This window comes from Oreochromis niloticus, linkage group LG20, assembly GCF_001858045.2.
Source record: "Oreochromis niloticus isolate F11D_XX linkage group LG20, O_niloticus_UMD_NMBU, whole genome shotgun sequence".
Classification (NCBI taxonomy): Eukaryota; Metazoa; Chordata; class Actinopteri; order Cichliformes; family Cichlidae; genus Oreochromis; species Oreochromis niloticus.
In genome coordinates this window covers 425353-444147 of record NC_031984.2, presented here as the reverse complement: position 1 = coordinate 444147, position 18795 = coordinate 425353, and the positions used below count along the sequence as shown (strand labels likewise).

At 41.7% G+C, this 18795-nt stretch overlaps 1 protein-coding gene across 1 annotated transcript; it reads left to right on the top strand.

Annotated features, from left to right (window-relative positions):
- The first annotated feature begins 9937 nt into the window (after positions 1 to 9937).
- Positions 9938 to 11632, top strand: LOC112843223 (uncharacterized). The gene is made up of 2 exons (XM_025901316.1): positions 9938 to 10198; positions 10443 to 11632. The coding sequence occupies exons 1-2, from the start codon at positions 10028 to 10030 to the stop codon at positions 10944 to 10946; spliced, it is 675 nt and encodes a 224-aa protein (XP_025757101.1). The 5' UTR covers positions 9938 to 10027; the 3' UTR covers positions 10947 to 11632.
- Positions 11633 to 18795: the final 7163 nt, after the last annotated feature.

Below are 18795 nucleotides of genomic sequence, written 5' to 3'. Positions count from 1 at the left end.
GAGCACAGTTACCACAGACAGCGGACGAGGCGATGTCATCAGCTGATGGAGCTGTTATTTTGGTCCATATGAGAAGATGTGATCAGTGGACTTCATACACAAAACGCTAACATCCACCCTCACATTCCACAGCAGCACACACAGGTGGGTCACAGGTCAGGTGTAACAGCGTGACATCCATCCTCCCGCCTCACAAACAGCTCATAAATAGTTTGCATGCAAACGTGGGGATAGCATCTGAATGCCAGTCACTCAGTGAAACCTCCGGTGTTGAACAGGTTATGCGACACCTATCGGACACGGGGCCTGAGGCACCTCCCATGATGCAGCTGGGCTACCTGCAGTGATGGGAATAACAGCGTTACATGTAACGGCGTTACTAACGGCGTTACTTTTTTTCAGTAAAGAGTAATCTAACTAATTACTATTCTTATCGCTACAATGCCGTTACCGTTACTAACAAGAAAATGCGGTGCGGTCGCATTACTATTTTCCAACAAACAGACGGTTGAAGCTGTGTTCAGCTTACCGCATTTTAAATCAGTTGCACGGAAGTAGCTGTAAGTAATCTGGGCGCTACAGCTTTAAGCAGTGTTATGGCCTGTGGCCATAAGAAGTCTGTGTGAGCTGCTGTGTTTCTGTGTCTCTTTATTGTGCCTTAACACTCTCTGCAGGTCCTTCCTCTAATGAAGAGCAGTGAGCTGCTGATTGGACCATGGAGCATGTGACTGGGTTCAAAAAGCTGCTCTGATAGCTGCCGGGAAAGAGAGAGAAGTGAGCGAGCAGTTTTGACAGCAGACGTGGACCTGGTTTCCAACTTTTTGGGTTACTTTGTATATTCAATTCAATTCAATTCAATTCAATCTTTATTGGCAGACTTCATGTCCATAAAAACAAGACAGAAACACACACACATATATATCTATATATAGATAAAGAAGTATATAAAACATTAGTAAAAATATAAAGCATTTGTAAAAATTTGTAAAAATATAAAACCATAATATACATAAAACACAATTACTTAAAATAAATCAATAAATACACAAACACTTTAACCAGTGCTTTCTCAGACTGGATGAGTAACGGGAACCACTCAGTGTCGGATATATGTGTAAGCGTGCTCTGTGAGAGCTGCCATTTGTGGGCATAAACTCAGTGCTTATGCGTGCATAGGCTGAAGCTGAAGGGCTGAGCCGCCTTTTCTTTTGAACTGTTTTCTCCTTGGTGTTCGCTCGCTTTGTGGTAGAGTATCACTTCCTGTTCCTGCTCAAACACAGTGGTGTTTCTGAGTAGCTTTTCTGCTTAGCAATTTAATTAAAATCTTTTAGATACATTCCTTTTTCATAGTATAATCTTAACGTGCTTCATCTGAAGCACCCTTTCTGTGTACTCACTACCTAATTTATAGCCAAAGTATTCACTCACTGTCTCTGTACTGTTTCGCTAGCTTAGCTTAGCTCGTAGCTGACTCGTTAGCACCATGGCTACTTCACCTGTCCCTCCTGCACTTTCTTGCTCATTGTGTCAGATGTTTAGCTGCTCCTCGGCCTCCTTTAGCAGTAATGATACCTGTAACAAATGTAGCATATTTGCAGCTCTGGAGGCCAGGATTACTGAGTTGGAGACTCGGCTTCGCACCCTTCATTCACCCGTAGCTAGCCAGGCCCCTGTAGCTGGTGCAGCCGAAGATAGCGTAGGCCCCGCTAGCTGTTCCCCGGCAGACCCCAAGCAGCTGGGGAAAGAGGGCGGCTGGGTGACGGTGAGGAGGAAGCATAGTCTTAAACAGAAGCCCCAGGTACACCACCAACCTGTTCATGTGTCTAACCGTTTTTCCCCACTCGGCGACACACCCGCCGGGGGTCAAACTCTGGTAATTGGTGATTCTGTTCTCAGACATGTGAAGCTAGAGACACCAGCAGCCATAGTCAATTGTCTTCCAGGGGCCAGAGCAGGCGACATTCACGTCGGCAGTAATGACACCCGGTTACGCCAATCGGAGGTCACTAAAATCAATATTGAATCGGTGTGTAACTCCGCTCACCCAAACAGAGAAAAACATCCTTGCTAAAGGGTTGAATTTTGCTGTCACACTGAGACAAATCCCTCTAGTGGAGCTGATCACAGCCACAGAAACAGCAATTCGTAACAACAATATTGCAGAAGTGGAAGCAGAGCAACTACGGACGAAAGTTTCGGCCTGTCTCAGCAACGCAAAGCCCCCAGCATCCAACATCACCATGGAGGAGAGGAAGGCACTCACATCACTTAGTGATGACAACAACATTATCATCCTTCCGGCAGACAAGGGTAGGTGCACAGTATTGCTTAACCAGAAAGACTATCATGAGAAGATTTTGTCACTACTCAGTGATGAAAATACTTATGAGCCCCTGAAACGAGACCCAGGAAGTGGCTACAGGAAGAGGGTCATAGACTGTCTGAAGCAGTTAGAACAAGACAAGGCTATCGACCGGACCTCATACCACAGGCTGTACCCAGGGGAGTCTACACGAAGTCTGTATGGTTTACCGAAAATACATAAGCAGGGTGCACCTTTAAGACCAATTGTCTGCATGATCAACTCAGTCACCTATAACATCTCCAAGTTTCTGGCTTCGATCCTCAACCCGCTGGTGGGCAGCTCTGAACACCACATCCAGAACACCGTGGATTTTGTTGAGAAGGTGAGAGATGTCATTATGGAGGCAGATGAAACCATGGTCTCGTACGACGTTACATCTCTCTTCACTTGCATCCCAGTCACGGAAGCGTTGGAGGTAGTCCGTAAGAGATTACAGGATGACACCAACCTCAGCAATAGGACCACTCTCAGCATCGACCACGTGTGTTTGCTTTTGGAACTGTGTCTTCATTCCACCTACTTCACATACAAGGGTCAGTTCTACAGGCAGAAACATGGGTGTGCCATGGGCTCCCCAGTTTCACCCATCGTGGCCAATTTGTACATGGAAGAAGTGGAAAAGAGGGCGTTGCTATCCTACCCTGGAACACCACCAAGCCATTGGTTCAGATATGTGGATGACACCTGGGTGAAAATCAAATCTCAGGACGTTCCACATTTCACGGATCACATTAACTCGGTGGACCGACACATCAAATTCACCAGGGAGGATATGAAAAGTGGCAGGTTAGCCTTCTTAGACTGTGAGATTTCCATCAGTAATGGGGGACATCTAAAAGCTGATGTGTACCGTAAACCTACGCATACGGATCAGTATCTAAGGTTTGACTCTCATCATCCACTGGAGCACAAACTGGGTGTCATCAGGACGCTACAACACAGAGCGAACACCATCCCCACTGACACAGCGGCCAGGGAGGCAGAAGAACAGCACATCAAGAAGGCCCTGAGTAAATGTGGTTATCCCAGCTGGACTTTTGTCAAAGCTGGGAAGGCACCTAAAGAAAGCTCCAGCCGATCCAGGACAGAAGGACAACCGCTGCCCAGGCGAAAACCTGTAGTGATCCCATATGTGTCAGGAGTATCGGAGCAGTTGAGACGCATTTTTTCTAAAACCCGGGTCTCTGTGGCTTTTAAACCCCAAAATACGCTGCGCCAAAAACTGGTCCACCCCAAGGATCGGGTCCCCCGACACAAACAGAGTAACATAGTGTACGCTGTTAAGTGCCAGGAGGATTGCCAGGATTTATACATCGGGGAAACCAAACAACCTCTAGCGAAGCAGATGGCACAACACAGAAGAGCAACCTCATCAGGCCAGGACTCTGCAGTTTATTTACACCTACAGGCCAGTGGACACTCTTTCAACGATGAGGATGTACACATCCTGGACAGGGAAGAACGCTGGTTTGAGCGCGGAGTCAAGGAGGCCATTTACGTGAAAAGGGAAAGACCATCTCTGAATCGAGGAGGGGGCCTAAGGGTACATCTGTCACCATCTTACAATGCTGTGATTGCAGCCATTCCCCAACTTTCTGTGAATGGTACTCATGGCCATTGATCAGTGTTCTTTGATCAGCGGGTTTTGGTCAGTGATTGTTGATCAATGGTCATGGGAATTTGCATAATTATGATTAAGGAACTGACCTCACAGCCCATTGTTCCTTCAGTGGGCTGGTTTCAGTCATTATGCAAATGTACTGTTTATAAGGTTTGGGGAAACCTGCAGTCAGCTGAGACTGAAGAAGTCACTTGGATGAGTGACGAAACGTTTCTCCCACAAACGCTACGTCCAGATGCACAGATTCAACCTTTTGGAGATTGAGAATAAATAATTTATTTTTGGTAATACCATCATTTTTATAGCGGCAACCCTTCCCATGAGTGATATGGGTAGACATTCCCACCGAGCCAGATCGCCTTGTACTTTCTTTAAAAGTGGGATATGGTTTAATTTAGTTAGATCTGCAAGCTTGGGAGAAACATTAATACCTAAATATTTTATATTTCCCGATTGCAGTGGTGTAGAAGAGGAATTATGGAAGGAGCAATTAATCGGAAGGACTGTAGATTTTGACCAGTTAATTGAGTAATCTGATATTCTTGCAAAAGAGTTTATCAATTCAATCACCCCAGAGATATTGGTTTGTGAATTTTGGAGAAAGAGTAACACATCATCCGCATAAAGGCTGATTTTATGTTCCACGTTCTTGCATTTTATGCCCTTAATTACTGAATTCTGTCTAATTGCTGCTGCTAGTGGTTCAATAAAAATTGCAAACAGGGAAGGGGAGAGTGGGCATCCCTGCCTGGTGCCCCTCAGGAGACAGAAGCTGGAGGATGTTTGGTCATTTGTTCTGACACAAGCTGTTGGGGAATTATATAATATTTTTAACCAGTTAATGAAAGAAGATCCAAAACCAAATTTGTGTAAAGTTGCAAATAGAAATTTCCAGTTAACTCTGTCAAACGCTTTTTCTGCATCTAAAGAAAAGATTGTAGTTTCGATGTTTTTTCTGTATGAGTAGTCTATCAAATTAAGTAATCTACGTGTATTTGTTGATGAGTGCCTACCTTTTATGAAACCAGTTTGGTCAGGATGAATTAAGAGGGGGGTTATTTTCTCTAATCTCTTCGAGAGAGCTTTGCAGATTATTTTAAGGTCTACATTTATAAGGCATATTGGACGATAGCTTGAGGGATATACAGGGTCTTTGCCTGGTTTTAGATTAATGTTTGCAGAATTCATATTTGATGGAAGTCTGCCATTTTCTTTGATTTCCAACAACGTTCTGTAAAAAAACTGGTGCTAGAATCTTTGTAGAATTCTTTGTAGAATTCTGCAGGAAAGCTGTCTGGACCTGGAGCCTTATTATTGGGCATACTTATCAGGGCTTCCTGGAGTTCACCTGATGTCAGTGGCGAATCCAGTGCCATTGCTTGAGAGTCTAATAATTTTGGGAGAGTTATGTTGTCTAAAAACTGATCAATTTCCTTTTTAGGTGGGTTTATTTGTGGTGAATACAACGTTTTATAGAAATCCCTGAAAATGTGGTTTATTTGTTTCAGGTCATATATTGTGTTCCCAGATGAATCTTGAACAGCACATATAGTTGTTTTTTCTTTATTTATTTTTAGCTGGTTTGCTAGAAATTGACCGGATTTATTACCATGTTCATAATTTTGTAAGCGTAGTCTTTGTACTAAGAATTTTGTTTTTTTATCAATTATCTCATTTAATTCTAGTTTTGTTTTGCGTATTTTGTTCAATGTTTCCTGATCTTGGTTGGACACGTAGGCTTCTTCTAGTGATTTGATGGTTTTTTCTAATTCCTGAATATTTTTGTTTTCTTTTTTCTTTTTATGTGATGAGAAAGAAATTATTTTACCTCTCATCACAGCTTTCCCTGCTTCCCATAGAACAGATGCTGATGTTCCGGGAGTGTCATTAAAGTCTAAATATGAAGTCCATTCTTTTTTAAAATATTTAATAAATTCTTCATCTTTAAGCAGTGATGTATTAAATCTCCAGTTTTTACTTGGCATAGTATTATTCTTGTGCATTAGTGTTAAAGATACAGGAGCATGATCGCTGACAGCTATAGGATGAATCTCAGTGTCTGAAATGTCCCTCAGCAGTGAGCTGCTGACCAAAAAATAATCCAGACGAGAGTAGGAGTGATGAACATGTGAGAAGAAAGAATATTCCTTACTGTTGGGGTGAAGGGAGCGCCATGCATCGCAAAGACCAAAGTCGCTCATATACTGTTTGATTATATTTGATTACTGCCAGTTACGCTGAGTTCCTGCTGTATTGAGCCTATCCATTTCTTTATTTAGTCCAAGGTTGAGGTCACCTCCAAGAACAAGTGTGCCATCTAAGTGTTCAGAGAGTGCACTGAAAAAACCGTGAAAGAATGAGGGATCATCAACATTTGGACCATATACACTTAAAATACTTAGCGTTTTATCAAGTATAGATAGTTTAATGATTAAGAATCTGCCCTCTGGATCTATAACTGTATCGAGTACTGTGAAATTAATATTTTTATGGATTAAAATTGCTACTCCCCTTTGTCTAGAATTATAACAAGCTGAGAACACATTAGGAAACTCAGGTGTTTTAACTTCATTCGAACCTCTAAGAGGTCTGTGGGTCTCTTGTAAAAGGACAACATCTGCCTGTAGTTTTTTGAGTTGGTTAAATATTTTTAACCTCTTTTCTCTGGAGCCAGCTCCGTTTACATTCCATGTAACGAATCTTAGTGCACCCATAGATGTCTGTGTATAACTAGGGGTGTACGCTGTGTGTGTCGCTTAGACAGGTGGAGAGAATACATCACTTGTTCATAAATAAAGAGAGGGAGAGAGAGAAAGAATGTGTGGCGAGATGCTCCCTGAGTCTGACTATGTGTTTGCATATTTACTAATATGAGTATGCTTGGCTTAAGTGTGTGTATCCTGTAGGTCTGTGTGCGCTGTCTGACTGATGTAAATGTGCTGCCGTTGAGCGCATGACTGTGCGTGATCGTGCTGTGCGTATGTGTCGAAATAAAGGATGTTGTTTGTGGATGAGTGTGGAAGCAGGTGATCGAAGCAGTGAAAGAAAGAAAAAAGAAAGAAAGAAACCAAGGACAAGGGTGAGCAGCATAAAAACAAGAGGGGGAAAGAAGAGAGAAGAAAAAACGAGAAAAAAAAAACAAAACAAAACCTGGCTGGAAACATTCCAATCAAACCATTGACGGAGAGTGACGGTGTTAATTCTGCTATGATATCACACTTAAGATGCGATTTGATATTAGTAAGTTAAACAGATGTTAATGCAAGTTAGTGTGAGTGGATGGGGAAAGGGTGTAGCGGATTCTTATCTGGTGTGAAGTTAATACAGCCACGGAGTGATGTCGGGGTCGCGGTGGAGTTGTCCGTCCACGTACAGCCGGTCCACAGTGATGACAGCGCGGGAGCCCTTCTGGATGAAGCTGCGTCGGATTGGGAAGAGGACCCTGCGTCGTTCCAGGATCTCTTTTGGGAACTGGTCGTTCACGCTGAAGTCCGTTCCTTTTAATTCCCTGCCGCGGCTTTTCACATATTCCTTTTGTTTGACGTGGTCTCCCGGCCGCAGCCCGAATGGGGCTGAGGCGATGCACCCTATCGAAGACGATGTTCTTCACCGTGTCCTCCGGCAGCTTCAGGTGGGTTTTGATGAAGCTTTTTACCGTGGTCTCCGCATCCTCTCCAGCGGCTTCTGGAATACCAGAAAATACCAGATTATCACGCATGCTACGAGCTTGTAGATCTATAACTGTTTCTTTTATTTTTTTATTTTCTCTATTTAGCTGAGTAACATTGTCTGTGAGACATTTCACCGACTCCCTTAGCGTTGCATTTTCAGTAGCGAGCGTTTCCACCTGCTGCTGGCTGAACTCCAGGGATTCTCGCAAGGATTTAAATTCCCGGGGAAGAATCTCCACCAAGGACAGCCTTGCATCGAAACTGGACAATCGTTGGTCGATTGACTCCAGTATGTCGACAATATCTTTGCCGGCTGGCCATGTTGTGCCGGGGGAATCTGCCGGGCGACATCTTTTGACGACGTCTCAGATTTGGCCGGGGAAGATGCACTCTGGGCCTTCTTCATCACGAGATCCTGGAAGCACTGATCGATGTAATCTTGGAGAGCCTCTAAACTCTCCCCGTTGTTCTCCAGGGTGTTGGAGATGATTTAGACAAATGTTGTTAGTTATAAGACAACTGATAAGTGTATTTGGTAATACTGAAGCTTAAAGGAATTTGTTCAAATCTAAACTACCATTCGCTTTAATTTTCCGCCAAAATCTCCGGCGTCTGACGTCAGTTACAACATGAGTCGCTTACCTTGTCCGTCACTTCCGTCACTTATTGTCATTTGTTTGTTTTGTTTCTTTCTTAGGGTTTAGTTAGTTTTCTCTGACAGGACTTAGTTTATTATTTTGGCCTGGGTTCACCCTGGACCTATGTTTCCTGACACAATGTAAAATCACCTTTTTTTTTTACTGATAACCGGTTTTCGGCTGTTTGGTTTGGGAACCAGGGCGGGTACTTGTTTCTCTCTCCTCAAATCTTATGTGCGTCTCTACCAGTGTTGGGCAAGTTACTTTGAAAAAGTAATTAATTATTGTTACTAGTTACTTCTTCAAAAAAGTAACTGAGTTAGTAACTGAGTTACAAGATTCTAAAAGTAATTAATTGCTTGAAAAGTAACTATTGCGTTACTTAAAAAAAAAAAGTTTAACATTTTTTCCAGGGTATAATGGACTACTTGCACTAAGGCATGTGACGTATTTCCGTTTCCAAATACTACCGCTTGGGCGTTTCTGGTATGTTTGTTTATCTATCGGTAGCTACGCTAATGTCACTTCAGAATGAGTATAAAAAGGAAAGTATTTAAAACAGAACATTTTCAAAAACAGGAGAAGAAATACTCCGAACATTGCTGTGTCCCACTTTGTTCGGCTTCAGCCAAATTTAACGGCATACTAAGTTTTCATGGCTTTCCGACCCATTCCGATCGTGGCTCAAGAGTTGGGAGTTCGCCTTGTAATCGGAAGGTTGCCGGTTCGAGCCCCGGCTTGGACAGTCTCGGTCGTTGTGTCCTTGGGCAAGACACTTCACCCGTTGCCTACTGGTGGTGGCCAGAGGGCCCGGTGGCGCCTGTTTTCGGCAGCCTTGCCTCTGTCAGTGCGCCCCAGGGTGGCTGTGGCTACATGTAGCTTGCCATCACCAGTGTGTGAATGTGTGCGTGAATGGGTGGATGACTGGATGTGTAAAGCGCTTTGGGGTCCTTAGGGACTAGTAAGGCGCTATACAAATACAGGCCATTTACCATTTACCATTCCGACTTGAGAAGATAATGGCTGGTAAACATACGCCGGGATCATTTCAGGATTACCTCTCACACCAGGGTCTGCAGCAGACACTTTGCCAGTGATCAACTCATAGAGCCAGCAACCCTTGATGGTCGAAGGCGGCTTATTAAAGGTGCTGTACCAACACTTTTTGAGTGGAATGGCTATAAAGTTGAACCACCGCGGCGTAGTGTTTGGGAGAGAACGGAGCGACGCCCTGAACTAGTTCCTGCTGACGATCAAGAAGAGCACAGTCTTACAAGAGATCATGACTACTGCTCAGTCCCTTAGCCGTCTGCATTGGACATATCTGCATCAGCTGTAGAAGACCTGTCCAAAGACGTGGAGACTCTGAGGAAGGAAATACAGGAGTTGCATGTCCAGCGAGAATTTGGGTTACAGCACTTTGCTGGCTCCGACATTGACATCCGATTCTATACCAGGTACACCTAAGCTCTGTTCAAGCTAACTGTTTAAAATATACCAAAGTCACCATCAGTTAAATTTCGAAAGTGTTTCCAGTCTTAATGAAAACAAAATAGATATTTACTTTTTCTCTGCTGATTGTATGTTTCATGTAGATGCTTTAGTATTTAAACGATATGCTACAGGTAAAATACAACACCAAACAGACTCTTAATCAGACTGTTACACAGCATACCATTAGCATATTTGTTACAGTTTACATTATTTTTATGTCAGTGTGTAATGTTAACTAATGATTGACACGATGTATGTCTCTCTCGTGAATAGATGTCCAAGCTATGATCATTTGATGGCGTTTTGGTTTTTGATTGAGCCTTGCATCTATAAAATGATCCGGGTTTCAAGAGCCAAGTCAGCTGCCAATAGGAACGAAGAAGTGCTGACACCTGCACGCACATCAACGGTAGGTTATGGGTTTGTTGGTAGTTAGAACTAAAGGTGTAATGTATATATACACAGGTGTATATATGCTAAAGGACTCAGCATCCTTTACATACATACACCTGGTATACTACAGCACCTCATTGTTTACCCCATGGTACAGTATGGTATGCATAACCATTACAAAACATTTAGCCAAGAAAAGCATAATTTTACTAGTTCATAGCTTAAGGAGTAACATTTTCTCTTTTGTTTTCACCTTCCAGAGGCAGCTGCTACAGCCAATTGACGAGTTCTTTCTTTTCCTGGTTTTCCTGTCAGTTGGTTTGAAGGAGAGGGACCTGGCACACCGACTTAACATACACCAGTCCACAGTGAGCCGCATTATTGCAACATGGACAAATTTTCTTGCCACTGCACTGGGGTCTCAATGCATCTGGCTTACACGTGAAGAAGTGCAAGCTTACCTCCCTGAGGAATTCAAAGATTTCTCAGACACCCAGATGATCCTTGACTGTACAGAGCTGAGGTGTCAGACACCATCCTCACCACTTCTCCAAAGTGAAATGTACTCTTCGTACAAATCCCACTGTACGATGAAAGCCCTGGTTGGCATAGCTCCACATGGTCCAGTGACATTCATCTCTAATCTGTATGCTGGTTCGGTTAGTGACAAGGAACTATTCAAACAATCAGGCATTGCTGAGAAGTTGACTGAAGACATGGCAGTGATGGTAGATAAGGGCTTCCTAATCACCGATTGTTGTTAATGCAAAGTGTACTGCCCACCTTTTCTATCTAAGCAGAAGCAGATGCCAGCATACCAGGTTAAGGAGACGCAGGCCATAGCCAGACTCAGGGTACATGTGGAGCGAGTCATTAGGAGGATAAAACAGAACAAACTTTTTGATAGCATTATTACCATGTCACATGTTTACAATATCAACCAACTGTTTGCAGTAGCATGCATGCTGTCAAATTACCAGAACACAGCATTAGTTAAAAAATGGGTTAAGTGAGACAAGATGGACTTTTCCCAAGACACCAGTGCCAGTACAACTTATAGAAAATGACCTGCAGCTGAGGCCACTACAGTTGCATTTCTTCCTTGACAAAACTTGATTACAGAACTGGTACTTGAGTGCTGATAGTTGAGTTCCAGTTATTGATAATTCTAATTCATTGCAAATGTTGAATGTTAATAATACTGTTTAATTATACTATATTACTATTCATATTCAACAAAATTGTTTATCAAAATTATAAAGTAAATCACTAAATCGTTTTAAAATCATAAGTGACATTGTGCTTTTGTAACATCCAAAATACCATTTGTCATTTTCTTCATTCAGTTGTGTTATTGTCTAAATGTATGTCAGTATGCTAGGCATGGATTTTTAAATACTTACCATGTAAATAAGTTCTGCACAAATTCAATGTTTTTAAAAAATGAAATTGATGCCATTGCTTAAATAACAGTTTATTGATTTCACACAAAAGTAACATGTAACAACAAAAAAATTCAAGAAATACTTTGCAAATAAACATCAGTTATTTTGTTCCAGCCAGCCTGAAGGATCTGTTTTCCTTTTTGCTATGTTTTCACTGTTCATTTTTCCAAACACAGGTATCTTGACATATATATGTAAAAAAAAGAAGCAGTCAGCCTTTTCTCTGATTGCATTGTGCACATCTGTATCCATGTATATTCTTTGCACTAGGTAGTCCTCTTGTGCCCACACAACAAAGTCACACCACTGCATCCCACTGATGAGCAGTTGTCCTTGCACTTGCCAGTAATATGCGTGGCTCTTTTTTAGTTTAGGGGTACCACATTCCATCTGCACATATTTGCAGTCAATAACGTTTTGTACATTGGGACATTTGAATTCGACGAGGCCAAACTGGGGGTATTCATTAGGGTCAAAAACAACACCATCAGGAGATGCAGCAAGCCAGGGGGCAATGGGGTGAATGACCAGGCCACAGGGTGAGTAGTTAACATTCATTAGCCTACTATACTCTGCTGCTATTGCAGGCTCCATCTCAGTTCATCTCCTCATGTCTGCTGTCTGCCTTGTTCCCTTCAATATACGCTCTGCTAGTGACTCTGCCGAGCTCTGGCCTCTGACGTGACACACCTCCCGAAACTTAGAGGCAGTCACTCTGGACCTGCGGAGCTGATGCCACTCAGATGAAGAGCTTTGCTCACGTGTAGCTTCCTCTATTTTGTGAGTCATTTCCAGAGTTACAGACAAGCTTCTCAGATGCAGAAGCTCTTCTTCTGAGCACACAAACACACAATCTGATGGCAAGATGTCATACCCCTCCAGAGGCAAGTGCGGTGTTGGTGGTGCATCACGGTGTAGTGTGATGTACCGGGTTGTCAAAACCGGCTGCTGATATGACAGAACACTGGCCTCCTGCACCAGCCCAAAAGCACTTTCCACAAGGGGCTTGTCAGGTCTCATGTTCATTGTGGTCACAAGTGGCCTGTCCTCAATATTAAATTTTGCATATGCCTCCGTTATTCTGAACAAGCAAGGATCTGGTAACGGACCCACCATGCCTCTGTAGAAGCCACTCCTAAAGAAAACATCAATGACAATAATGCAAGGATGAAGGTTATTATACTGAACAACAACTAAACTAAAAACTAAAAAGTGTGAAACAGTGGTGCATAAGTTAGAGACTGGGATGTATATGTACATGACTGAGTTAGCCGTCTTCAGAAAGTGTAATGTTGTATGTAAATTAATACCTATTCTGACACATGTACGTATGAATAAACCAAATTTTACAAATCTAATTACCGTACTCCAGTCTGGGCCATCCTATTTGGTACCGGCTTAGTGAAGATCATAGAGTTGATGGGTCCTGGCTTCACACCCTAACAGAAGACACATTTACTATGGATGGTGTTGCTGTTCATATGTAAATATGGACTAATTCAAAAACTTTAACCTCATTTAAATTACCACTGTCCGTGGCTTGTGCCATTGCTGTTCAGATTCGGTGCAGCTATGCACAGGGGGACAACCGGCACTCTGAGTTGTGAGTAGTGTGCTGTTTGGAAGAGCAGTGCCACTGTGTGATTGCACATAACAGCGCCTGCCACACAGGAGCACTGGCTATGTGTCAGTACCACCGGCGATGAATCCAGAAGCTTAATCTACGAAGAAAGAACGAAAATTAAAAATGTAACATCATCTTCATGGAAGAGCCGAACAGGAACATAGTTCAGTGTTATGGTTACTGACCCCTACAGGCTTACCCTCCTGAATGCTTAGTGTTTCCTTCTCTCCCTATTAAAACAACTTAACCATCCTTGATAACTGTAATAACTTAGATTGTGTATATTTGCAGTATTAACTTGGTGTCAAATGTTTCTGATCACCCAAACACACGTTGATTAAACTATCTGACTAGTCAAATTAGGAGTGATAAAGCAGGGAGACAAGGAAAACATTCAAGTTGATGGGCCTTTAGGAATGCACTTAACTAATGCTTAAATGAACTGAACCCCACTGAACGGGGATTAACAACTTTACACAGCTTCCTGCCTACACTTAGTCTGTGTGGTGCCTCACTCTCCCTCATTGACCTATAGCACAGGGCTCTCACACCGACCTCCCCTGACAACCTGTCTTTATTGGACACTGAATAAAGATACAAGTACCATTAGTATTATTTCTGTATTACTCATGTCAGCACGTCTTAAACATATGTTTAAGTTTAACATATGTTTAACCGCAAAGCTCTCCAGAGAGTAGTGCGGTGTGCTGAACGGATAATTGGAGGTGAGCTTCCCTCCCTCCAAGACATCTACAGGAAGTGGTGCCTGAGGAAAGCGGGGAGGATCATCAAGGACTCCAGTCACCCCAGCCATAAACTCTTCAGACTACTTCCATCAGGAAGGAGGTTCTGCAGCATCCAGTCCCATACCAGCAGACTGAGAGACAGCTTTTTCCACCAGGCCATCAGACTGCTGAACACTTCATAGACACCTCACCTTCACTACTGGAACTTCAACATTATGCACTCCATACTGTACATTAATGCCACTGTTTTGCACATGTCCGACTACCAACCTCTGTACATTTTATATATCTTATTTTATTGTTTACTCTATTTCATTTGTAAAATATGTATATATACACTCTCACACACACACACACACACACACACACGTAGAAAAACATATTTAGTATACACATCCAGTAATGCATATACTCTTATATATTGTACATATATTTATTACTTTCAGATTTAGCCATTCTTATATTTTTGCTTGTTTTACGTTATTGTATTTTTGCACAACTCTGTTGCTTGAGAAGCTCGCACACAAGAATTTCACTCGCATGTACTGTACCAGTGTACCTGCACATGTGACGTGACAATAAAAGTGATTTGATTTGATTTGATATGTACTTTACACTTAGCAAGAGTAGCATTAGGTAGTTAACTACCTGCTTAGTTAGCCAACTACCTAACGCTATTATAACAGTGTCTAACAACAAAAGTGACATTAGTTAAGAAAACCTCAACTATAGTTTCGGGCGACATAAAACACCGTTTAAGAAAACATGTAATGTAGAGAACTGACATCAAATGAAGGACATAGCGGAGTACGTAGTGTTTGCATTTGACATTAGCTAACGTTTCTTTGTCAGTTACTTTACGTTTTTTTTACCTTGGTAGTTGTGTATATATGATGCAGCATATAACTTAAATCCTTTATCTAATTTGCTGGCTGGGGTAGTCGTCAATCTGCAAATCCGATGAACATCAGTGATGTTCAATTTTGGGAGCTCTTGTAGGCAGCGAGTGTAGAACGTCGCCATGGTTTAACCATACCGGAAGCACTGGGGCAGGACTACATAGAACGTGGAAGTGATTGTCCAAGTAGTCCATTGGCCATTTTTAACTACTTTTGGTTTTCCCTCTACATTTCACCTTTAAAAACTATTTACTTTGCCTTGTTTGGTATCATCCTAATCATCCATATCATCATATTGAATGCATAACACCTGATTGTTACGTAAATAGTTTGAAATGATTATTAAAAAAGGGGTAAAAGGTAAATGTAAGTAACTTTGTTGTTTGCATGATTTTAAAATTGACAATTTATATTTGCATTTAAAGTTATGAAATATGATCCATTAAACATGTTTGTAGTTGTTACAGTAAAAACTATAACTTTTTCTACTCTGATTTTATGTTTTTTGTCTGATTTTAGATCAATTGTGTTAATACAGTATGTGAAAATGAAAACATAACTGTAAATTCAGACACGTGAGGTTGTGCTGAAATCAATGATACCAAACAAAGTAAAGTAAATAGTTTTTAAAGGTGAAATGTGGAGGGAAAATCAAAAGTAGTTAAAAATGGCCAATTAAACCCTGGACCCCAGAGGGTTAAACTTTTTTTTTTTAAAGTAATGCAATAGTTACTTTTCAAGTAATTAATTACTTTTAGAATCTTGTAACTCAGTTGCTAACTTACCCAACACTGGCTACCTGTTTGTAGAGCTAAAGGAGGCTTTTCTTGTTGCCGTCGTCTCTGTGTACATGATGTGGAGCATGGTGGAACGTCTCGATGCAAAGCTGAGGAGTTGCTCCCTCAGTCGTCTGCAGAGGCTTTGAGGCACTCACAGCAGTCTTTAAATTTTAGTCTAACCTTCACATAGACATTGGCTGTTACAGAGAGTCAGACAGGTCTCAGCTTTTAGGATGCAAACAATTCTCACAAAATTATCTTTAATATATGAAAAAACACCCAACTTTAAGAAGGACATTATAAGAGACTGAAAGATTATATCAAATTACATTTTGATTTCCTGGAAATGGGTTTCATTTTGTAATAGTCACAATCAGTCATTTAAGGCATTTAACATTCAGTCAGTGTGATTTAATGAGACAGCACTCAGATGTGTCAGACAGTGACAGATACAGCCAAACATCGAGGTTAATGAGCACAGACTCCTGTGTGGAGACAAAAACCTCCTGTGGAGAGACGAGAAAACTACCAAATGTAACGTCCTACTTTTTACAAGAGCACATGATGAACACCTGCAGCCAGGGTGCATAGGACGGATGTCAGTTTTGAGTCCAGGCACTCAGCAGGAAAACAGGAGGGAAACAGTCGGAAACCTTTTCAAGGGAGCACAGAATTGGATTTAGGATCAATCTAAGAATCAGGACACAGAAACAAAGTGCTGCTAATCAAGTAAACTCTCTCACTCTGAACATAAACCTGCAAAATTAAACTGTTTAGAAATCAAACACCAGAAATATAAAGCATGTCCACAAACCTGCCTCCATCATTGGCTCAGAGCTCATCAGGTGACTAAACTGCTCAATCAAACTTGTTCAAATTCTTGTAGGAAACTGAAGTAATGTAATCCATGTTTGGTTTGAAACATCTGAGCTCAAATCAAAATAAGTAAAGATGATAAGTGATCTAACACCACTAACTGCACAGGTGAGTCACCTGAGTGGGAGTTGATATTGATTCAATAATCAGTATCACTTATTGATCTGATTCTTTAACAGTTCTCTTATTGATTCTCATTGGCTGTCATTTGGTTTGAGGTTTCTTAAACTTAGGTACAAATGATTTGGTTATTTTATCCAAGTAAGAAGTCCAGTTTAGATCTAACATCTAGACAGACCTGGTCAAAATGGCAGCAGAAGCTGAAACAGCTATAACGTAAGTGAGTACATGAACAGACGTCCAGATCTCATCAACAACAAAGAACCAACATGTTTTTGACAGCAGAGCATCACAGCGTCAACCCCTATTGACAAAAATACATATTTTCTAAAGCTCCATAGAGCCCATTCATTCTGTATGAGAGCACCCGTGAAGCAGGAACTGAGTTTTTAAAGTTTTTTTTAATTTTATACCTTCAGAAAAAAAGCTTTTAAAGCTTTTACTGATTTTTCTGCTTTTCACAGATTGGATCAATAACACTGGAATCACTTTATTAAATTATGGTATTAATTTTACTATTATTTTTATTATTCAACTTGAGTTTTTATGCCATCAACTGTACCCACACATTAGCAAAAATAGGTTACGTCTGTCTTATTCATTAAACACTCACAGGCTTGCACTGATGATCAAACACAAGTTAATATGCCCATTGACTGTGTGCATCTGTCTTGAAAAATGAATGAGAGGTAGGAAAGAAGGCCACCAAGGAGGGAGGATAAAGAGCGGATGGATTCAGAGCAGTGGCACCGCTGGATTGAATTCACAGCTTCATACAAACTAATGAGGCTGAAACAAAGAGATCTAAGGCAGAGCCAGGATAAAAGACCATGAGAGGTACACAAAGACACGTGCACTGTAAGATGCATACACACAGTGTGAAAACACAGCAAAACACAGCAGCAGTTACAGATGAGCCTGGATTGGTTCAGCCCATTGAGCTTGACCTTTGTCAAGCTCATCAAAAAACATCTAATTCTTCTGTAATACCAGCAGCTGCTTGGCTGGACCTTCAGTACCAGACTCCAAATTGCAATTTGCTGCAAAGTCCCAATCACAGCAACAGTCAGCTCAAGGCACTTTATAGTAGGCATATAGCTTTGAGCACGTTACAGTGGTTAGAGCTAACTTCGGCGGACGTTTAGGTGAAGGGAGCAGAGATGACGAGGTGCTGGTTGGGTGTGATTTTTGTCTTGTATTGTGTTTTGCTTCCAATGACTTTTATTCCTCTTCTCTCAAAAGCATCTCTTCAGGTCCTCCTCTACCAGCCTCCTACTCTTGTTACAGATCATGTCTGCAAACATCATAGTAGAGTTGGATGTCTCGAGACCACTTTTACGTGGTCTTGGTCTCGACGGACTTTGGTCTTGGTCTTCTCCTGGTCCCGGATCCCTCGGTCTTTACTCTTGTCTTGGTCTCACTGTCTCGGTCTCACTGTCTCAGATCGACATAGTGGTCGAGAGATTTGGAGTCAACCATCGGCAGAGCGGGGGGCATGGCTTACTGGGCAGGTTGTTTATTCAGAAGCCCGGGGTCTTTTGGAGTGTAATTTGTTTCATAGTTCGATGCCTGACTGACAACTTTATAAAACAAAAAACACACACAATATTCGAAGCACATAGCGCACAGTCGTAAATTCCCCCTAATTTTGGTATGATCCGAGCTCGGACACTAGGCGACTAAGCACAGCACTTACGCATGTGAGCGAGGAAGCTGCTGCCTGCGAGTTTGCTGTAGGAGAAGTGCAGACAGGCAGACAGAGGAGAGCTGAAGTTTGACCAGGTACCAAAGCAAATCATTCCTACTGTACAAATAATGTAAATATGATGGTGCATCACAAAAGATTGATATCAAACTGATCACTTGACCCATATTAATCAACAAATGGTGAAATGAAAAGCTGAACAACAATGCTGTTTTTTTACAGTCTTAGCTTACATGTTTCTTTATTTCATATTTTCAGTTGTTACCCTCCACGGCTAAACAAACTCTCTAAATCAGTTTCAGTTATGTACTGATGAACACAACAATGGACATAAGGAGCTTCTTTCAAAGAAAAAACTCAGGTAAAGGTTATTTTATATAATATGCTTTGTATGTTGTTCAGTATATTTCTATGCAAAA